Below are 23,300 nucleotides of genomic sequence, written 5' to 3'. Positions count from 1 at the left end.
GATTTTTTTTAAGACATTTATATTTTCATGTGTTTTACAATCAAAAAGTTTTAATAAATATTTTCTTGGCAACACATGAAGGTTTGACTACTACCTGGAACAATCATTACCATCATTATGCAATGGAAACGTTCACTACTGAACCTTAGATACGACCTGGCAACGGGAGATATTTCTAGTCTGCTCAGGTCATAGAACCCTTTGGCTTAGCTACTGTAGAGGAAGCTAACGTTGTGCTAACGAGATCCAAAGTCAGTAACATTGTTGACGGCGGACAAACAGTAGGCCTAAATATAATATGACCATGTCAAGCTAGCTATCCAGCCATGTCATTGTCCCCAAATCAATATTAAGTATTACACGTGTTATGTAATGAGACCGATATTAGAAGTTCAGTAACCAACACAAATATTAAACGACAAACTGATACCTACAGTGGGGAGGACAAATATTTGATACACTGCTGATTTTTCAGGTTTTACTACTTACGAAGCATGGTCTGGAATTTTTATCATAGGTACACTTCAACTGTAAAAATAAATCTGAAACAAAAATCCAGAAAAAACAAATACACATTGTATGATTTCATAATTTGCATTTCATTGCATGATATAAGTATTTTATATGTCAGAAAATCAGAACTTAATATTTGGTACAGAAATCTTTGTTTGCAATTGTAGAGATGATGTTTCCTGTAGTTCTTGACCAGGTTTTCACACACTGCAGCAGGGATTTTGGCCCACTCCTACAGACCTTCTCCATATCCTTCAAGTTTCGGGGATGTTGCTGGCCAATACTTTCAGCTCCTTCCAAAGATTCTCTATTGGGTTCAGGTCTGAAAACTGGCTAGGCCACTCCAGGACCTTGAAATGCTTCTTACAGAGCCACTCCTTAGTTTTCCCTGGATGTGTGTTTCGGGTCGTTGTCATGCTGGAAGACCCAGCCACGACCCATCTTCAATGCTCTTACTGAGAGAAGGAGGTTGTTGGCCAAGATCTCGCAAAACATGGCCTCATCCATCCTCCTCTCAATACGGTGCAGTCGTCCTGTCCCCTTTTGCAGAGAAGGATCCCCAAAGAATGAGGTTTCCACCTCCATGCTTCACAGTTGGGCTGGCTTTCTTGGGGTTGTGTTTATCCTTCCACCAAAACACAGCAAGTGGAGTTTAGACCAAAAAGCTCCATTTCTGTTTCATCAGACCACATGACTATCTCCCATTCTCCAGTGGATCATCCAGATGGTCAATGGCAAACTTCAGAAGGGCCCGGACATGTGCTGGCTGGAGCAGGGGGACCTTGCATGCGCTGCAGAATTTTAATCCATGACAGCGTAGTGTGTTAATGGTTTTCTTTGAGACTGTGGTCCCAGCTCTCTTCGGGTCATTGACCAGGTCCTGCCGTGTAGTTCTGGGCTGATCCCTCACCTTCCTCACCATCACTGATGCCCCAGGAGGTGAGATCTTGCACGGAGCCCAGACTGAGGGAGATGGACCCTCATCTTGAACTTCTTCCATTTTCTAAAAATTGCACCAACAGTTGTTGCCTTCACACCAAGCTGCTTGCCCATTGTCCTGTAGCCCATCTCAGCCTTGAGCAGGTCTACAATGTTATCCCTGATGTCCTATCATATGGAGCTAGAATATTTACTTTATTACATGCGAGAAAAAAAGAGATCTGGGAGGGGGGAAAAAAAGTTTGAGAGAAAAAGTTATCACACTGACAGCAAAAACACTTGGGAAAAATATTTGAGAGATAGCCAAAAAAAAAAAAACTCAAAATACTTTAAACTCTCAAATATATATATTTTTGCTATCAGTAAGTGTAAACAAAAACAAAACCTTTTTCACTTAATGTGAAAATAGCGTCATGGGCGGGGCCACGGTCCTATTGGACAGTTGGATGAGCACCGTCTTGTCTTGCAGTCCATCTGAATCATTACACCATTGTCACCGCTATAGATAGATAACTAGCGGCCAGCCCACTTCTAAATAAAATACTTTTTAAATATCCAAACACTTTTTAACAGTCAAAGTGAAACACTGACGGTGAGCTCCAAGTCCTGCAGCCGCAGACGGACTGTCATCTGTGGGGATCGGCCAGCGTGGAAACATTGCTAGAAAGTTTCACTTCCAACCTGAAATCCATGTTTTTTTTCAAACTGATAAAAAAAATATATATATAGATTTGATAGTTAAAAAATATTTGAGAAATTTTACATTTTGAGATACATTTTTGATATTGGTATGAAAATGTTTTTTTTTCCTCATAAAATGTTTTTTGCTATCATTGTGATATCTTTTTTTCTCACATGTAATAAAGACACAATTCTAGCTCCATACTTAGACAGCTCTCTGGTCTTAGTGGCCATTGTGGAGAGGTTGGAGTCTGTTTGAGTGTGTGGACAGATGTCTTTTATACAGGTAACTGGTTCAAACAGTTAACAGGTGCAGTTAATACAGGTAATGAGTGGAGAACAGGAGGGCTTCTTCAAGAAAAACTAAAAGGTCTGTGAAAACCAGAATTCTTACTGGTTGGTAGGTGATCAAATACTTATGCTATGCAATAAAATGCAAATTAATTATTTAAAAATCATACAATGTTATTTTCTGGATTTTTGTTTTAGATTCCATCTCTCACAGTTGAAGTATACCTGTGATAAAAATTACAGACATTTACATGCTTTCTAAGTAGGAAAACCTGCAAAATCAGCAGTGTATCAAATACTTGTTCTCCCCACTGTGTATTAAAACCGCTTAAAAAGCTAATGCTGCTATTGCTGTTTTTAAAGAAACACAGGATTACAGTTGTCTCATTATTTAAAAAAAATGTATTTGTATGTACTTACATACTGGTGTCAAAAGAGTATGCACCAAAAATGCCACATGACTCACAATTACAAAGAAAAAGCATTTTCTTTTCTTCAATTATAAGTATTGAAAAAAACTATGTACAGAAATAAGGGCATGGTGACAAGATAGTACACTAGAAACAAACTTACGGTCACAATATGATTTAAATGAGTCTGCAAAAAACACAAACAAAAAATAATCATACACTGCCTTGGTTCTCTGAACTTCAATTTGTATTTCCACTCAAAAGGTAACCTTGTGCATCCTCTCCACTGCCCAGCATCAGGGCGTTTTCTGAGCGTTCTCACAAAATGACTTCTCACCGTTTTCTTTTTCGTTTAATAACTTCCAATAACTAATACCAGTACATCAAAAATGAAAAAATAAACACTTGAGTGGAAATACTTATTTTACTTAAAATACATTTCCTAGAGATGAACTTAAAAAGATGTTACATTGGAAATGGGGGACAGACAGGAAAAGTAAATGGGGTGGAGGCGAGCTGTGTGTGGAGGGCCACTCCAGAGCTTAAATCATCACCTCTCTCTGGATGGACACAGACATAAAAGGCAGCGAGTGTTTCATGTCTGGTCTCTCTGTGACTTTCCTTGCTATCAGATCTTACAGATGAAAAGTACACTAGCTCACAGAACCCTGGCGTCTCCTCGCCGTCAACACATTTATAGATTTTGATCAAGACTAGACACCAAGCAGGGATGAAAAATAAGGGTGATGGTTATTGGGCTGTTATGTGACCAGCAAGACTGAAAAAAACTATTCTTCAATTGTGAATGGGTGCTAATGGGGAAAATAGATATAAAACGGCAAACAGCAACTGGACTAGTAGGCCAAACCCATGGGTCCCTCTAACCGGAGTCTAACTTTGACATACACAAACTGCCCCAATCAAACTCAGGGTGTGATATGGGAGAGGAACCGGACACAGGTAAGCAACTCATTCAGTGCCACACTGGACTAGCACGCGCACCCTACTGCTTCTTCAATTTGGGCTACAAAAGACAATAATATACTCTCATTCAATCACTTTTTCTACGGTTACCTTTACGCAATGAAAATCTACCGGCAGCCATTTCGGTTCTCTTCTCTGGGTCTAGTTAATTTAAGGATGTAAAATGGTGCCTATGAAAGAAAGTGATGCTTTTAATGGCACTTTGAGATACAATGAATGCCTTGTTATTTGGACACAACACACAGAAAGCATTGTTTGATTTCATATTGGGAAAAGTAACATGCACATTATATATTGCAAATCTGCAATGAAACTGCATGTGTCACTCTGTAAAATGTCAACAGCAATCAGACACAGGTCAACATGAGAGCGATCCTCAACATAATCGTGAAACTGGCATGTGGAAAAAGATGTGAACAGTGACAGAGTGCAATGCATGTCCGGCAGACCGGTTCGTGCCGCATCTTCCTTCTAGTTACGAAAACTTAGAAAATGATGTGCTATTCAACATGCCTATGAACCTGCCTCTTGGGAATTTAAGAAGTAGAAGTGTTTCCAGCTTATTTCCAGCAAGACCGAATGAAAGGAAACAATTAGAGAGGGTGTTAAAGTAATCGGCCTAAAAGAGAAGGGAAAAACTATACTGATGAGCTTAGCTCAGCCGGTCTTTGAGCGTATGTATAGGAATTGTAATTTCTGTTTACGTGTGTACTGATGTTTGTGAGGTAAGGATTACATTTTGAACAGAATGCGTCTCTGGTGTATCTGGTTTAGCCTGGGACCAGCTTCTCCCTCTGGGACAGTTTCTCTGGGCCTTTAGTCGCTTTTAGCCTTTTTGCTGTCATTTCCGTTCTCCGGCTTGGCTATTTCGGCGTCCTCTGGGTGCTTCCTCTTCTTTGTGTCGTCTGGCTGATGGGACGGGTGTGGCCGGAGGGTGACGATGATGCAGGTCATGTTGTCACATCCTGTCCCGTCTCCAGATGTGTCAGGGGCCAAACAGTGGTCCAGCAGCTGCGAGGAGAACATGTGGGAATTTAAAACTAAAAAGATGCAAGAACCTACTTAGTAATGAGAAGCATGAGGTACCATGTTCAATGTTTGGGAGTCAACTTCAACTGGAGTTTAAATTTGTTTGACACACACAGGACCCATAGACTTGCAGTTGAAGAGATGTCGAGCGTGATGGGGCTTTCATCCTTCCTCTAATTGCTAATGCGAATTTACTGCCTGGCAGGTACCGCTGATAGAGGGAGGAGGGGCTGGTTTGAGAATAGGGGCTGCCGTCTCTGTTAGTTTAATATGCCAGATGTTAAGGGTCTTATTAGTCTACATAAGAGTCAGTTCTACAAAAAGATTTTTTTTAAACTTCACTCTACCACGGTTTCTCTGCTCTTAAATTATTCAATCAACAGCTTTCATAAATAATTACAGTTTCATTGGAATAAAAATATTTCCTGAAACTGCAGATTTCAATGTCGAGCATGTAACTGATTCCTCAATGTGGTTACAGAAACTCTGACAATCGGATATATGTTAAATATAAAGTGTGCCTCTCACCTCTTCCACTATGCATGAAAGGACTCTGACTTTGCCATTCTCATCTGGTTTGTTGATCCTCTCGCTGATGAAGTCCACCACCTCCTGACTGCTCAACACATTCCTGCACACAACACATATTGAATTCAATTTTATTTATAGAATCAATCAGACACTTTACAGATAGAGTAGGTCTTGACCCCACTATACTTTACAAAGACCCAACAATTCCAGTAATAGGAAATAGGAACAGGGCTGCTCAACAAGTAAAAGACGAAAAAAGAAAAAAAAACTTGCATGCATTAACATGGTAACTGGCATATTGAAATCTACAGTTAATAATGCATCCGGATCAATATACAATTACAGGGTTAATCTGCCAGTGACCACTCAAACTCACCAGATGCCGTCGCAAGCAATGACCATGAAGTCGTGGTCCCCGTTAAGAGTCAGAACTTTGACGTCTGGCATGGCAGAAATCATCTGCTCCTCTGGAGGCAGAGTCTTGTTCCTCTTATAGAAGTGGTCACCTGAGAGTCAGGGTCCAAGATAGAAGCTTGTTAATAAAAAATAAAATAAAAACTATTCTGCTAGGATGTGGTCATCTAAATAGGCAAACATTTGAAAACGTTTTAAAAACAAAAAACTAACTATTATTGACCTGAGCTGCTATGGGTTAATTTTGATGCAACAAATATGACTGCTTACAAAAAAATTGTAAAAGTCACACACAAAGTCAGCCATACCAATTGCTCTGGAGAGGTTCAGTCCACCGTTGACCCGTCCATCCATGGTCACCTTCCCTCCTGCGTTTTTAATGCGAGCTAGTTCCAGCTCGTCCTCTGGCTTGTGGTCGTACGACATGTCGACAGCTTTGCCTACAGCATCAAAGTAACGGAGCTCTTACATTTAAAACATCACTGCAACGCCTCTTAGATCTGCCACTTAAATTTCAGTGGCAAACATGCAAGAGCAGAACACCTTGACTGGCTGTTGCAAAGTAAAACGACTATATCACCCAATTGTGGATTTTTTTTTAAATAAACACTTTTACAGTCCTGATAAAACCTCTCCAAAAGACAAACATTTCATCAAATTTCAAGTGACATAAAAAAAACAACATTGAGATGTTCCTGTCTTTGGAGTTGGGGCCTAAATCTACTGACATTCATCAAATGCTTAGGTGTGTTTATATTAATTCACAGCATGCACTCTCAGGTGGTTTAGGTGCAATACTGTAACATCTTGAGTCTTTTTCATGGAATGGAGGCATTTTATAACCTGCCTGTTTAATAAAGTCAGTTTATAAGTTTTGTGGACCAGCATGTTACCGTAATGGCTTGTTAATGGAAACAGCAGTGCTGTTGCTGTTTCCCCAACAACATAATCTATATACCAAATGGTTTGGACCTACCGCGCTCAGAAACCACACAGCGAGAGTCTCCAGCATTGGCCACAATCAGCTGCTTTCCTCGGATCAGAGCGACGACAGCTGTGGTGCCGCTGTCTGAGCCAGGCTGGGAAAACAAACATGGGAGACGTGAAACACCGTTCAAATCTCCCTGACATTTTACACCAACATTAAGAGACCAACTCCCTTTTTCCATAACATAAATTTGAAACCTTTGTAAAAATTTACCCTGTGACTGAAATGAACTACTTAAAAACTACCAGACATTTTTCTGTCTAGAACAGAATTCCAAATCTGTGATCGGTCAGATTCACCAGAGCAGACACTTTACCTAAAAGCTGTATTGCACGGAATTAACCTGGAAGCCAAAACTGTTTTGGGCTTTTAACAAAAAAAGTTAAGTGGATGATGATGTATTTTTTCAGCTGCAATTCTTTTTTGACTCAGCGACTAAAAAGAAAATTCAGAAGTCGAGGCAGCCCTTATCACTGACATTCGGCACGACATGTTGTCTGTACTGCATGTAGGAATGTTGTTGATTTGTCCATTGCATTAGATTAGTTTCAATCTTCTTTATACACACCTCCTCCTTGCCATCCATTCCAGGTAGGCACATTTCCTCCTCTTCTTCATCTTCAGAGTCTTCCTCTCCCTCCTCTGTATCCTCCTCTTCCTCCATCTCACTACTGTCACCCTCTTCCTCTTCGCTGCCATCCTAGATTACAAAAATAAAATGGTTACAATTACAGTGCTTTTCTTTTTCGAGTTAAGCAAAACAGGACTGTTTATTCTGGTATCCGGTTCTCACCTCTTCGTCACTGCCCTCCTCCTCCTCTCCCTCTTCAGACTCCTCACTGTCATCAAAAAACCTAGACTTGGAATCTCCAGCAGCATTGGAGGACAAAGAGGAGCAGGACGGCCCTGCGTCTCCCTCTGCTTTACCAGCCTTTTCTTCTCCATTGGAGCTTCCTGACTCTCCACAGTCATCTGCTGTAGAAGAGAAACAAGGGAAACATGAGGTGTTGGACAAAAGGAATAGAGAAAGAAAAAAAGAGGAGAGAAAAGGAGAGGACGTGGTGCCCAGATCACTTATTAGGCTACTCATGAAGCCATTTCTTTAAGGTTATGAACGTAACAGCACAATTGAAGCAGGCAGACCCTTTCCCATAAAATGAGACTCATTTTCAATATTCATTAATATTAGTTAATAATAAGAACATTACAAAGTTTTTTTACGTCATCTTTTTAAGACTCCTGAATCCGAGCTCCATACCTGCACCACTGCCTTCCCCTCCTGTTCTCCGACAGGCTCGCAGCTTCGACCCGCATGCCGCTCCTTCGCCTTCTTTCACCTTCCCATTGCTCGCCTCCTCCGCCTCTCCGTTAACTCCCTCTTTCTGTTCTTCCCCATCTTCCCCTTTGTCTCCCGAAGCCTCAGGGTGCGAGCAGGAAGCCTTCTTAGCAGCCGCACTAAGACACAAAAAATAAATAGGAGATTATCAGCAGCCAACCACATTAGTCTTAAACTACTGTTTTACACAGCAATCAAAGAAACCTCCCACCGAGTCACTAAAACCTAGAAAGAGGTATCTGGTTGACTGAATAAAGATGACTATGTCCCCATAAAAAAGTCATTAAATTGTTTTTTATTAAGGCCTAAAAAGTTTACTGAGTTCAAACAAAGCACATACAAACTTGTACAAAGCTTAAAATATAAACCATTTAAACAACAAAGTTGCCATGTTATACTACTATTACTTCCATAAGGTGATATTATTCCTATTCATGTAGATTGTTGAGACGAGACACATACAGCGAGATGATCGGTTTTTATTTTATTTATCAGTTATGGATCATCTGAAAGACAGGACTGTTACAAAATATGGGATTACTGTATGGGGTGACTTGCATTAGGCCCAATCAAAATATAAAGCGTGTTAGCCTACCTGAGGGCAGCTGCATGCTTGACGGCATTAAGGTTCTGACCATAGCGTACTAGCAGCTCCTCTATGGTCATTGTGGCTTCCTCGTGGAGCAAACTTGCCTCCTCTGTGTCCACTGGAAGGAGGGCAAATACATTGATCCACTTAGATGTTGTTAGAGAACTACATACAGTGTACAGACAGCTCAAGCACAGCGTTTGTGGTTCAACTGGTCATGACTAATTTTCCAAGATGGCGCCTGCCTGTATATGCAAACTGTACAGTCTTTATGTCACGTGTTATTAACCCCTAGGTTCATTATGCGCCAGAATTGTCCTTTGGCAAAAGGGCTTCTTCTTGGTCAGGAACATTAAAAAAAAAAAAAAAAGTATCCCTAATGCCTTGTATTTGTTGTATTCTCATTGTCTGTTTTATCATCCATTCCCTTGATTGTGGTACTTCTTTAATAATTATGGTCGTAACTTTCATAGTTATGGGGTATACTCACAATCATCCTCCTCTGCCACCTTTTCAGCGGGCGGCTCCTCTGTGGGCCGTCCAGCAATCTGGATCAGCTCCTTAATGACATCCTCTCTGATCATTCTACGGTCAATGGCCAAGAAGGCTTCCTCCAAAGCCTGGAAACAGCAAGCAAAAGGGTCGGTTAGTAAAAGCCAAGCGACACAGCTTAAAATAGGGTTGAAGATCGATGAGATTCATGGTGTGGGTCTGTTCAGTGTGTTTTAAATGTGTCAATACTGTACGGAGGAAAAATGGTGACCACACTTATAATACATTGCCTCTAATCCCACCCAATATGTAACTATGCTACAGTTGAGCAGCCAGCCTCTGGCCATGAAGACATCTGCTCTTTCAATCTCTTATTTAGGACAGGTCACACAGTGGGTTCTATGGCTTCTCACCTTTTGCAGTTTGCCATCTTTGTAGGTCTTCTGTTCCTTGATGATGTCGGGAAGGTACTTTGAACAGTACAGTGCCACCTCTTCACCTAAATGGGAACCGTATACATAAGTATTCATAGGACTCACAGAGGTAGTTAAAAACAAACAATAAGGAGGGGAAAGCTTCAGAAACACGTCACAAAAATGGGTGTGGTGTGATCCAAACATCAAAAATCGAGTTAAGATTTGTGTGTCTGACTGCTGGGGTGTTGCAAAAAATGAGTTTGGGAGAAACTGTTGTTTTTATAAGAATATTTGGGGGTAGTGTGTTGGGTACTGACAATGTAAGGATTAGGAAAATATTGTTAGTTAGTAGTTAGTGTTTAAATCCTGTGAACTCCACAATGCATTCTGCTAAATAATATAAACAAAAGACAGCATGTGTGTGTTACCTCCATGTCCATCATACACAGAAAACATGGCTGTATCCTCATCAAACTCTGGGATACAATTATGAGCATCCTGTGGCACAACAAATGCAAAAATGCACATTACAATCCAGACGTAGCATTTTACAGATTGGTACAAATCATAGCAATTAAAATTCCTATCTGGTAAAAGAAAACCACCTGTACTTTTGGGACAAGGGAGTCAGAAGGGATAAGATGACAAAAAAGGGAGACCTTTAAACATTATCCTAAAGGATTGTCATATAATTTACCGGCTGCTACTGAGAGTGGTTTCATTACTACTAATTATCTGGTTTCATCATCAGAATAAAAGGAGTCAAAGATACTTGATCTCCAAATGCTACAGTGAAGTACTTTTTTAAACAAACAGACAATTCAGTCAAACAGCGTCAATAGCATTATCTTGAATGTTGGGGTAGAGTGATTACAATGTAACCAAGCATACCAAAAACACCCTGAGGAGGAATTATGGATTTCATCCACCACTGCAGCTGATGCCCGGGTAAAGCTAGTTTAGGAGTGTAGCGAACTCTGTGTACTTTGGAAATACACCAACCCGCCCCACACAAACAAACCTATAGCGAGAAAAGCCTCATATCCCTTTGTCCCGCCATTTACGACTCAAGATAAATTTTTCTCTTCGTTGTTTTCACAAAGCGGCAACATGGTTGTCTTTGATCCGATCATTCATTTTCCGCCTTACCTCCATGGAGACGCGCCAGCCCTGCATGGCAGAGAAACCGTAACTCATGTTGCTGTTGCCGCCATCGGAAGAGGTCTTGGTCGTGTTAGGTTGCGACAGATAAGCCCCCATAGTTGTCGGTTTCTATGGCTTTACACCTGGAGAGAAGACGATACGGAGGAAACAAACATCACACTTTAGCTTCACATAAAGAGACACATGTAAAACCCAGTGCATTTGTTACATTTCAACTGGGTTAAACAGATTGGCTAGTAGTTGCTACCTAGCTAACGTTAGCAACACCACAACAAAAAGTAGACGCATCAGCTAGCTAACATCACCATGCTAAAGGGAGCGAACCCGGCTAAACTTCCAGCCCTAACCTCTGCCCCCGCCATGCAAGCGGCTGCGCAGTTGTAGATAGATCAGCACTCAACGCAAACGGTAAATGTACCTATTCTGACAGAGCGGGATGAGCTTGTACACGGGTTCCAAGAGAGAGAGAGAGCTTCACATATAAAAGATTGCACGCGTGGAAGCAAAAGCCGCTATCAACCTCTATGCTATCAACACAGACAGACCGCAGAAAGAACCAGGAGCAGTGAAGGAAGTGAGCGCGCGCGCATGTCCCTTTCGTTCGGAATTCGCAATTCGTTCCGAACAAGGGGGCGTGCCGAAACGTACGTCACACGTCATGATGTCACTTTAAAAAAAATGTAATCAAGGAACAGTTAGGTTTTATTTCTTATAGCCTTCGCCCTCTTAAGGGCTACGCTGTTACTCATAGAAACCCTACGCATATACTCTTAGAATCTGGAGTTACAGTCGGTTACAATGTTACCATAACCGTTCTTCTTCTTCTTATGATTTTTATTAGCGGTCGACAATCAACTTAAGGTGCGTTACCGCCACCCTTCAGACTGGATCGCGGAACAGCAGATTAGTAGGAAAAAGAAATAAATAAGTACATCAATTGAAATAAAGACAAACAAACAAAACAAAACAAAAATAAGGGCATACTTAAACTGAATTCTCTCCAACAGCCCTGTGTCCTTCAAATATTCAATAATATGAGCACGCATTCCTCATGCTGCGTCACCAAGTAAATCAGAATCAGAATCAACCTTGTTTGCCAGGTGTGAGGACACATACGAGGAATTTTGCTTTGGATCATCATCATTGCTCACAATGCGTTTACACATACAAAACAAACAACATATACACACTATGTAGACAGGTTGAGACAATAGTGCAATGAAGAGTGCAAAGTATGCAGAAGTAAATTATAATTATGATAGTTACTATTTTATTTATGGAGCATAGTGCAAAGGGTGCTGGAATAAATAGTGTTATGTTATTATATAAGCATTGTATTACAATATGAACAGTGTGAACAGCCCTGAAATAGAGAATGAGAATGATGAATAAATGATAAGTGGAAACAGTAAACAGACTGATTAGAGACAGTGTTGCTGGGTTATTGCACAGGAATTGAACCTGGCACTGTGAGTAAGAAGTCAGCTGTTCATCAGAGTGATGGCCTGTTGAAAGAAACTCTTCCTGAGTCTGTTGGTTTTGGAGTACAGTGCTCTGTAGCGCTGACAAGAGGGGAGAAGCTGGAACACGCTGTGTCTGGGGTAAGATGGGTCTGCAGCATTGACAGTTAAACATGCAGTGATGTTTCCTGCCCGTTTCCTGGTTGGATGTCAACTTTTTATTTTTATTTTATTTTATTAACAAAGAATGGTTACATAGCCAGTATGTATACATTCAAAAGCCAAAACCAGAGGTGAATATACAGAAGAAGAAGAAAAATTCAAATATCACCGGTACATGAAAGGTTTATCAAACACAATTCCAGTCTTAATTGTCTTCTAGTTCTTAATGCCTCATATAGATTTGCTGTATTAATGCACTTCTTGAAAGAAATGTTCAGAGCATGCTGGAGTCCGCCAATTTCTTCTTTTGAATGCCGAATTTTCCCAATGTAAAGATTAATTGAATAAAATAAACAACATCTTTATCCCTTTCACTGTCTTCCAAGCAAATAAAAATATATTTATCCCTAAATTGAATTGATTGCCCTGTGTTCCCTCTGACAAGATTTTGAACATCAATCCAAAAATATTTAATATACATACAGTGAACGAACAAAGGACCGATTGTTTTTTCTTCTAGTTCACAGAAAGTACAAGAATATTCAACATCAAGTTTGAATCTCTTTAGTGTCCATTTTGCTGCATACATTTTATGTAAAATTTTAAAAGAAACCTCTTTTATTATTTATTTATTTTAATTTGTCTTCAATTAACCAGATGTTTTTCTCCATAGATTGAAGCCCAACAGAATCTTCATGAGGGCAGGGTTACCTCTTTTATATAATTTTCTGATTTTGACTGTTTATTTGAACATTCATTCATGGTAATGTCAACTCCCCCAAGGAGTATACCAATACTGAGTGGATTGATCAATGTCATTGCTGAACCTCTAAGAAGTTGCAGTACACATCTTGGCACAGCATCAACGACTATTGCATATTCTCTTGGCGTGACTGCTAACTGGAATTTGGAGAGGAACTCATTATATTTTAGTAACTGCCCGTCAGCATTAAGGAGTTCTTTTAGGTTAGATGTCAACTGCATTTCATTGGCTCTCTACCTGTACTCTGCTAAATGACAATAAAGTTGAATCAAAAAAAGAATAATAATAAAAGACCTGTAGGCTACTTTACAACTACACAAATGTTTGTTTGCAAGTTTTACCCTTCATACTTGAGAGGTTTTGATTGGACCTTCTGGAGCAGCGCTTTGGCAGCCACAACCAGGAGCTTTGTTTCATTGCTGTTCAGTTTGAGAAGGTTGGCTAAAATCCAGGCTTTGATGATTAGACCAAACAAAAATGAGACGGATCCTTAAAAAAACCCTAGCAGAATTTTGAAACAATTTTCATAAAATAAGTAATTCTAATGAGAACGTTTGTCAATATAATAAGTACATAATGACTAAGTATATCATAATAATGAACTACATCTCAAAATAATTAGACATCTCAAAATAATATATATACACAAACTGTCTCTATGTACAAAGTCATGGCTGTTGTGCTCCCATGGTAGCCTACGCTGTACCACTCCATACCAGTAAGTGGCAGCAGAGCATCACCTCGTTGTTTGCTAGCCACCAAAAACGTCACAATAAGAAGAAGAAAAACATCGTTCAACATGGCGCGGGAAACAAGGAAAGAAATTGAGATGGAGACCCGCGGAGAAGTCGAGGAAGAGGCGGACAGTATCCCTCCGTCGACTTTAAAACTGTACGAGACACAGTTTTTCGGTTTCACTCCGCAGACATGTATGTTGCGGGTCTACAGCGCCTTTCAGGACTGCCTGTACGACATTTTACCCGTCGTGGAGGAGGTGTGTGTGAGGCAGCTGAGCAAAGGCGAGGCAGACGGGGCCGAGGAGCTGCTCCGGTCCCGAGCCAGGGAGTGTAGCCGTAAGCTGCAGCAGTGCCTCGAAGAGCGGTTCAAGCAGCAGTCCGAGCGAATGACGTCGCTGCTGGTCAACCGCTGCTTCTCGGTGCCGCCTAATGTCCTCCTCCCCGAAGACCAATCACACAAGAAGTACCCCCAAGACGTACAGGTCAGGAAAGTAATTTTAGTTTTTTTCAAATCATGAGCTAGTTTGGGCTATTATTTCTGGTTTCGAAATTATGTGTTGTCACCCACACAGAAGACGAGCGATGGGTGTTCCTAATAAGTAATGGATTTGAAAGGTATCATCCTTCAAATCATATTTAACTCCATAAATTGTGTCAAAGTGTAAATTTACAGGCACTGTTTTTGGCTCACCTCCTATATGTTAGTATAGTGGTGATGGCGCAGTGGTGTGGGTGACCAGGGTTCAATTCCCACTGCTTGCTGTGGGAAAGGCAATAATTGGATAAAAAGCGTCAGGTGGATGTAATGTAACGGATTCATAGACCGTATGAAAGTTTGGATTGACCTGTTTGACTGCAGTTAAATACTTTATAGAGCTAGGTCACAGATATATCGCACTGTATGTTTGGTGCTCGATTAGTGTTGTATAGTTAATTTTAGAGCTTGACAGAAAAAAAGATTTTTAAGGCTGATACGATATTTAAAAATACGATATTCCGATATATTGGCTGATATGTATTTAAAAAAAGAATAAGGGACGTTGTAGAGTGCCCCTTGGTGGAAAAATTATGCAACGGCAATACTCATAACATGGTTCACCATCCGTTTTTTTATGTATTTTTTTCAATATTAATTTATCAGAATTATTTATTTGTTGTTATGAATGAATTTTGTAATGACGATACTGATGGATCAGGAAAAGATCAGTTCATTTATAATTATCATGTCTGAATATGTTGTTGAAAACTGGGAACTGATGTATGTGTATGGGGTTTGACTGTGGTCCTGCTCCATCCAGGAGGTGCTGAGGCTGGAGACGTCCATTGTTGACCTCCAGAGAGCCTACGAAGCAGAAGTCTGCGCCAGACAGGCCCTGCTAGCTGAGCTGGAGGAGCAGAGGGAGGTGCAGAAGCACCTGGATGAGATCCTGGAGTGGGTCCAAGAGCTCCAGGCGGCCTGGGTAAAGGAAGGTAACGGCAGCTTTCACGAAAGTTTCCGACTGGTGATGGAGTCCGTTAAAAAACTGCAGGACGCTGTTGGCGAGATCTGCAACAAGGCGCCTCATTGAACTGAACTCAAATTTGTAAAAATGATACTCCAGATGGAGATCATTTAGAAGAAGTTGAACAATTTCACCCACTAAATTAGCCCAGTGTTTATGTAGTTTGTAGATAGTTAATCACCAATGAATTAAAGGTGCTCTAAGCGATGTTGGGTGATGTCACTTTTTGTTGACGTTCAAAGTGTTGTCAAACAAAACGTGGGCTAGTTTGCCCCTCCCTCCTCCTCATCCTGTTCCCCACGCTTACCCCCCAACCCCCAACCCCCACCCCTAAATCCTTCTTGTGTCTTATTGGCTAGAACACCATTTATGTTTCATGTTGCAGAAGGGTGCATTTTGTTTTTGTGGCTTCTTCTAGACCCTGGGCTGTCTACAGAAATTGCGTTTTTTTAACAGCGTGTTCAGGGGACAGGCAGCTCACAGATTGTGAGGAGAGGTTTGCTGTATGTGACAACAAATGTAGCCTGAAAAACATGTGACATTGCTTAGAGCACCCATAATGCTCCAAATGTTATAAAACAGCATAAATTGCTCTTTCTTTAGCACAGAGCGGCTGTTGAGACGAGTAAGTGGTTTTGTCAAGTTTGTCATTTTTGGTCGCTGTTTGTAATAAAGAAGACAATTCACTCCCTGTTTAAAGAAGACAATGATGCCAACAAATGCAAAAAAAAAACAAAAAAGCAACAGCAGCTAACATTATTTTACCATTCCAAAATGTAATGTAAATAAAAAAGCAGATGGATCTCTGTCAGTTCAACTGATGTATTTCTAATACACAGGTATTTTTCTGTCATACCCTCATCTTCAATGTCTCAAAAACTCAACTTCAATTTCCCTACACCTCCTATTTTCTCAACTCTATTTGTAACTTGAGGGTGGTAGTATTTTCTTGTCATTTCACTGGATTCCATTGGATTGCTGGGGTGTTTCTTATACTGTGTCCACCCTCTTGAGAGCTACATTTTTAAGCTGCAGTAATGCCCAGTAGAGGGCGCGCTCGGCTTGTTATTGTCTGATTCAGCTACTGTGAGCTGGTTTTCTAGTTCAAGTGACTGACACTTAGGGCCAGTTGTGACCTGGTTTTAATATGTGTCCTGATCACAAGTGGACAAATGCGCCCTCAGTGACCAGTGTAAGTGTGATCGGATCTCACTTAATAAAAACATACATCATTTCTGTTTGCATATAGGCTGGTTGTGTGCTTATAATGTCAGTTGTTACTTTCACATAAATGAAGTGAAAAATGAAAAGCGCTGCCTACAGGCTATCTGTGGCTGACCGTAGACTGTATGTAAGAGATGCCCACTGCCCATTCACTGGTGGGCGGTAGAAAAAAGAGGTCTTTAAAAGCCTCAGTGCTTTTGTAGCTTCTAACAGAATCACTGTTATTTGAACTTTAGTTTCTATTATAACTGCTTTATTTTACATTGCATTAGCTGCTGACAAAGACAAAGAATTTAGCTGCTTTAAATAAAATCATTCAAATACCAAAATAACGACTTTTATTGGGAAGAACTCATAGTCAACTAAACCGTTTCACAGCCGACGCTTTTTTGACCACTAATTTCACAGTCCACTCCAGACAGCACTAGATAGCTCTGGTAATGCAAGAGTAATAAATTTTTTCGCAATCAATTTTTTTTTTTTTATGCAAGCAAAAGTACAAACATTGGTTCAGATGAAAATCGACAGAAAAAGTACACTGCATACCAAAGAAAGCACAGTGCACCTCCTCCACAATCCCCCCCTCCGACTAAATGTTTTCATCGAGATGAATACTTTAACAGAAGGAGACAACATAACAGTAAGTGATGTCCTACATATTGGTAAATTCTGGGACGTTTTATGAAACTAAAAATAACGTCATTTTCAAGGCAACAGCCTGGGAGATAAGAGCAGGCAGCATGCGGGATCAGAAACACTGACACATCAATAACCGTGTATGACAACGTCCAAATCACAAAACTCACTCCGTGGTATCTGTGACATGAGAACTACCTTGAAAATGTAAACCTATGTAGTTCCATTTACAACTGAGTAGGTGGTCTTTAATGTGGACACAGTACACATTCCCATTCTCATTTCTATTAGAATTTGGACATATGTGGCTCAAACCACCTCCAAATGCGTGTTAAAAAAGAAATCTGATCTCAATGCGTCCTGAGAGTGCTTTCACCTGTACTTAGAGCCAGGGGCGTTGGACTAGAGGGACAAATGAGACGGAGTACCCAGGGCCCTCATGTGAGGAGCACCCAAAAAGATGCTAGAATGAATAGCTGTGGATGCGGGGAGGGGCCCAGAATTTTGTGCTACGTCCCTGCTTTGGGCAGTCCACTTGTGGTCCGATCACTCAGGACGGATGCCGATGCCAGTTGAGAACGGGGTCTCAATGAGCTGAAATAGGCACTCAGTTAATGAACTCAAGCAATTATAGTATATGGCTGAAACATGCACTCATTTGGAAGTTTATCCAAGTAGCTTTGTGTTGGAGATAGTGGACAAGATGAGAAAATAGTATCCATGAGTATACCTTGTTCAAAATCACTTTGGGCTTGGATGTGAAATTTGGCTTAATGCTATAACTATTGGTTTATGCTGCATGAATGAGCATAGAAATAGATAGCAAAAAAAACGTTTGATAATTTGTTTTATTTTTTTTATAATTTTTTTATATGCATCAGCCAAGAATATTGTTGGAATTTGGTTTGTGACGGTTTGGTTTGAAATGATTCAAAAACGTACAGTGAAATTTCACGTGTAAATAGTGAAATTGCTGACTTCCGTTGAATAAAGTTTTTTTTTCCCACTGGAGACTTGTTCTATCTTATTTTATACTTTAACTAAAATTGCTTTTATTGATTACCTCTATTCATTTTTGTTTAGCTTACTGAGTTCAATATTTATGAATGTCCCATGTAAAGACTGACCTTTTGTGCTTTTGTAACAGTGGGGGACAGCTGAGCAAAGACAGCAGTTTCTGGTATTTCACAGCTGGATTAGACGATTGGGGGAGGTGGTGTAATAATCTATTTGTTTTGTGCAGTATGATTCACCACAGCCGTTTCAAAAGAGACATCTCCAGAGTAAATACCTGTAGTTATTTGTGAGAAACACTGATTTGTTGATAACAAAGTTTGACTGTTGACCTTTTTTTGTTCACTACTATAGCTGTCAACAGGATTTTTTGGACTACAAGCCATAAAAGCCTTAAATCAGTCAATAAGATAAATTTCCAACTGGCATACCCAAGGGTGTATAGTGCATTGTAATGTGTGATGCATAATCTTTATGTTATGTCAGACGGTGTCTGATGTATGGACTATTTCTTTGTATCATATGTCTGATGTCTTGTCAAAAGTGCCTGGCGACTGTGCTGCAAATCCAACTGCCCCACGATGGACAATAAAGTTATCTACTACTACTACTACTACTACTACTACTACTACTTAAACCAGAGAACATTTGTTTTGGTGGTGTGGAGTTTAAAGATGCTGTTATGGCTTCAGACTTACATGGGCACGTGAAAAGAGATCTTTAATGTTTATAGCTATAATTTTAAACACTTAAAAAGAACTTCAATCATGATATCCATTGTTCTGTGACAATGGAATACTTTTAAAAATAATCCATAACTTGAAGCCTTTTAAGTGTAATACTAAGTCTAGTTAGAGACACAACCTGTAATTGTTATTGCTGACGTCAGATTTACAGCCCTAAACTAAAAGTACATCAACAACAACAGGTCCAGTCTAAACACTAAACATTTGCTTTAACATTCCCTGTGTGTGTGTGTGTGTGTGTGTGTGTGTGTGTGTCACACCAGCCTGTTGTGATAATCTTGAGAAATAATCAATCCAGATGTTGAGGTGTGAGAACAAGTCATTATTTCTGTTTGTTAGTGGCAGAATACACTTTCAGCGTTTGTGTTTATGTATTTCAATAAAAATGACAAAAGACATCTGGGCAGACTAAGAAATCAAAGTTCACTTGTAAAACCATTTTCTTCATTTTCTCTATTCTGTTTGAAATGAGCCAAATGAACAACACCATGTCAGAGCAGAGGCAGAGCTATCACATTTCTTATTTTTCCTTTGGCTTGGTAATATAATAAAACAAACACAGCAGAACTGGTCAGTGGTCTCTATAATGGAGTTGTTTTATATGGATAGGTTCACATGGTCTGCGTATATCATGCTTATGTCTGAATGGATTTATGAAGTCATCTTTGTATATTGACAGAATGAGGAGCTCTCCACCTACACACTTTTAGTCGCTTGGCAGATGTTAGGTTAACTAGCCAGAGATGTCTTCGCTTAACACAGAGTTCCAAGTTAGAGCTGTCATTAAGTAACAGGACTCCTTTCAAGTAAGGAATTGATTTGGACGGTGTTTGATAGTAATTCTGAAACCCTCTCCAGAACTCTACAACCATTCCCCACACCATAAGAAAAAAAAACATATTTTTGGTGCAGTTTGGCAGATGTGTAGGTATCATAAATACAAAAAAGTTGACTGTATCCCTGATAAAGAAGTAGTATTTGGGCAATATACTTTATGTTGACATACAGTATTTACTTTCTCCACTGGACACATATTTAATTGATTACTGACAACTTTACAACTACCATTGACAAGTAGCCAGATGGATCAGTGTTGTATTGTTTGGATGGTTGTTTGGTTATGATTTAACCCAAGTGAGACCCTTTAACTTGTAGATTGCTTTTTAAATTGATGTTATGAGGACAAAAAGGAAGAGATTACACCATAATTTCTGTTCTCGGACAAACGGTATTGGAGAGGAGCAACAGGAGATTGTAACCTCTGGTCTGGGATTTTGTTTTTAGGAGTTACACCATTGCCTTTCTCTTGGATACTTGACACTTTGATTTAAAAACCTCTTGGCAGCTTGTCATTTTCAGATCAGTGTGTGGGGTAACACAGCGCTCCTCTGTTTTTTTCTCAGTTTGTTTACAAAGGTACAATAAATCTTGTGTGTGTGTAATACTTCTAAATCCTATAAAAGATGTTGTAGAACGCTATGAGGAAACAGCTGTCTGCTGGCTGCACACACTCGGTGCTTATGTCTGAATCCTGCTTGCAGATGGAGAAAATAAAGTTATCTGACTAGAAAAGAAGCATCTAATCAGCAAGACAGAGAGCCAAAAAAGCGTCAGTGAGTGTGTTGAAAATGTGAAAGTGTTTATGTTAGAGGGGAGGGGAGACACAATAGAGACATGAGGTTAAGGAGGAAAGTGTCTTCATTTTACAGCAGAGTCTCAAACCTTCACACTGCTGTCCTAAACAGCTTTGGCACTGAGACTTAATGTAGTCGCTGTTCACATGTGAAAACCACATGCGTCTGCACTTGTATTTTCGGTTTGCTTTTATAAAGATTTTCGTTTTTGTTGTTAGACAGTGAGCATAAAAAGTGATTACAATAAAGATCTGATTGCACTTCTTAGTCAAGACTGATTACCAGCCGGTAGGCCTCAGTATGCGTCAAACAAACTTGTTTGATAGAAAAATCTTAAAACAAGGTCCACCTATGCACTATTTCCAGAGATTTTAAGTGCATCTCACTGTGTTTCTCAGCCAATTGAGTTTGCTCATTGGTCCCCATGTGATCGAACTTTGGTCAACTAGGTCTTAAACAAGTTTGTGTGACAAATGTTGAGGACTTCATTATTCTTTCCCAATAGCTCTTTTTTTCTCCATCAAACTAAAACAAAAAAAGTTTTGTTTGCATTTAGTGTCTCTCACCAAAACACATGGTGTGTATCTTTTAGGTCTAATAAATGTGTTGAATGCTTTTCCTTCCTCAAAAAACATTGGGCCAAAAAATACTTTTCCCTATAGACCCACATTGTGACGGTGAATTAGCGGATACTTTCTCTTGATTATCAACTTCCCAGTTAAATAGCGCTTATTTAAAACATTATGTCCTAAAGTTGGAAAATCCAGTTATTTTTGTTGCTCAGTTCATATGAGTCAGAGTAGTTGGGTGACAGGGTTACAAAGAAATGCTAGTGCGCTTGCTCTATGGGCCCCACAAAGGCAAAAGGTCTGCGTAAATTCAGACCTCGAAGTCAAACTGTTTTCCTAAATGTGCCACTGAGCAACTTTTATACGAATGAACAAGGCCCCACTTCCAACGCTGTATCCAGTTCTTTTTATCCGTCCATGAACTAGCTAGTGGTCTTCACTTTTATTAAATTTGGGGGCACATAACTTCTCTTCTGGTTGAGTTACCTCCACCACCTAGCCTGGAAATCCAGACCTAAATCCGAAAGATTAAAGGTCTGGCATTGAGTGAAAGTTGCCCGTCTCGAGGGGCAGCACCAGGCGTGCATTTGAAAATCTCCCTTCACGTAATTGAACAAGACTGCAACTAATCACAACAACACATGGGGTGATGAATCCAGAGTCCCATACGCTTAGCTGCCAGCGGAGCTAGCTGGTAGATTAAACCGTCGTCATCTGTTTAGCTCGTCTCTGGCTCATCTTTATCAGATACAACAATGTGATTTGTGCAGCTCGACTACAAGGGTATAGTTAATGAGCAGTATTACTCGATGCCACAGTAACTTGCTGAGCAAAATCAAATTGTGTTCTTGCAAGAACTCGGGATTTCCAGGGTAGCCACCACCTGCCTATCACTGGAATAGCCTCAAATGCACAATGCAAAAAACTCATGTGAAACGCGTGGAGTAGTCAAAAACTCCACATGCTACCTTTACAACTAAGTACTGTGTATTCAGTATTGTGTACTGAAGAAAGAAAAAGAGAGAAACGTTTTTTTTCAGATTTAACCAGCAAGTGTCAACATGGTGAGAGCTGCTGTGTGTGTTTGTGTATGTGTTGACATTTAATTGACGTAAAGTGGTTCAACTTTGTGTATCACTGTGTCAAAGTGTTTACATGTGTGAGGATAATAGATCTGTAGCCTATGTACAGTACATCAGTAAATGGGTGCCGATTGTGTTTTGTGTGTACCTGCTGGAATCTGTTACTGTACCAATCTATAGGTGTGTGTGAGCGTGTGAATCTATATGTATATGTGTGTGTGTGAGTGTGAGTGAAGACAGCATATGGACAGTGCCCTCCCTTCCTGTCGGGAGGGAAACAACGTAGCTCTCTGTGAACCACAGCTTGACCTCTGACCTCCTAGGATCACACACACACAAAAAGAGCGACACACACACACACACACATAAACCCAGATACCTACATATACGTAGCTACATCCACACTCAGCCAGCCAGCTGTCCTCACTGACTGACTGTCAAAGAGGAGTGAGGAGGTGAGAGTGACAGTCAAGCGGGCAGACGGGATTGTTTTCTCAGGCTGTGAAAGTAAGTCTGGAATTCACTCTGACTTTTTTAAACCCACGTGTCAAACAGCAGGGAAACCAACACACAGCAGCGGACCATTTTTTCCATTTCAAACATTTCCTCCAACTGTAGATTTGACATCATGAATTAGGAAGAAAGAAAATCTCCTCTCCTTAAACAGCTGTGAACAATCACATGTACTGGCTGCCTTTTAGCAAAGCAAACAATAGCTAGCAGACCCCAAGCTTCTTTATTTTCTATCAATGAAATCTTAAAAGTAGTCTCCCTCACACTTTTATTTTGATAATGTGTGGTGTCAACCCTTAAGTATGAAGTATTAAGTTTCCATCTGAATGCAATGAACAACCTTTCTTCCAATCAGCCACACTTAAGTGGATCTGCTCCTGAGGGTGTGACAATGTTATGTAATCAAAATAACAGCTTGTAACTCTAGGTAAAGAATAGCGTGTCAGTGTTGTTTTATAACCCAAAATGTGGTCTTTGTTGC

At 40.2% G+C, this 23,300-nt stretch overlaps 2 protein-coding genes across 2 annotated transcripts; one reads left to right on the top strand and one right to left on the bottom strand.

Moving 5' to 3' along the window:
* Nucleotides 1-2,806: 2,806 nt before the first annotated feature.
* On the bottom strand, nt 2,807-11,459 carry ppm1g (protein phosphatase, Mg2+/Mn2+ dependent, 1G). Its single transcript, XM_034872659.1, has 14 exons — nt 11,196-11,459; nt 10,763-10,899; nt 10,042-10,111; nt 9,611-9,696; nt 9,196-9,325; nt 8,712-8,823; nt 8,039-8,235; nt 7,574-7,755; nt 7,349-7,480; nt 6,769-6,871; nt 6,101-6,232; nt 5,755-5,884; nt 5,376-5,478; nt 2,807-4,829 (listed from the first exon to the last, which is right to left on the bottom strand). Exons 2-14 carry the CDS (start codon nt 10,871-10,873, stop codon nt 4,635-4,637), a joined length of 1,683 nt encoding a protein of 560 aa, XP_034728550.1. The 5' UTR covers nt 10,874-10,899; nt 11,196-11,459; the 3' UTR covers nt 2,807-4,634.
* A 2,398-nt stretch (nt 11,460-13,857) lies between these two features.
* mis12 (MIS12 kinetochore complex component) lies at nt 13,858-15,543 on the top strand. Its single transcript, XM_034872672.1, has 2 exons — nt 13,858-14,381; nt 15,198-15,543. Exons 1-2 carry the CDS (start codon nt 13,962-13,964, stop codon nt 15,465-15,467), a joined length of 690 nt encoding a protein of 229 aa, XP_034728563.1. The 5' UTR covers nt 13,858-13,961; the 3' UTR covers nt 15,468-15,543.
* The last annotated feature ends 7,757 nt before the right edge of the window (nt 15,544-23,300 follow it).

This window comes from Etheostoma cragini, chromosome 1 (genome assembly GCF_013103735.1).
Source record: "Etheostoma cragini isolate CJK2018 chromosome 1, CSU_Ecrag_1.0, whole genome shotgun sequence".
Taxonomy (NCBI): Eukaryota; Metazoa; Chordata; class Actinopteri; order Perciformes; family Percidae; genus Etheostoma; species Etheostoma cragini.
The sequence above is the reverse complement of the archived record's forward strand: the minus strand, read 5'-3'. Positions and strand labels throughout refer to the sequence as shown.

Excerpts from the sequence above, each read along its gene's own strand:
- mis12 (XM_034872672.1), top strand. The coding sequence starts at position 13,962 with ATGGCGCGGGAAACAAGGAAAGAAATTGAGATGGAGACCCGCGGAGAA. Across the intron at positions 14,382-15,197 it reads AGTACCCCCAAGACGTACAG|GAGGTGCTGAGGCTGGAGAC; the intron begins GTCAGGAAAGTA and ends TGCTCCATCCAG.
- ppm1g (XM_034872659.1), bottom strand. The coding sequence starts at position 10,873 with ATGGGGGCTTATCTGTCGCAACCTAACACGACCAAGACCTCTTCCGAT. Across the intron at positions 9,326-9,610 it reads AAGATGGCAAACTGCAAAAG|GCTTTGGAGGAAGCCTTCTT; the intron begins GTGAGAAGCCAT and ends TGCTGTTTCCAG. Across the intron at positions 4,830-5,375 it reads TTTCATGCATAGTGGAAGAG|CTGCTGGACCACTGTTTGGC; the intron begins GTGAGAGGCACA and ends TTCTCCTCGCAG.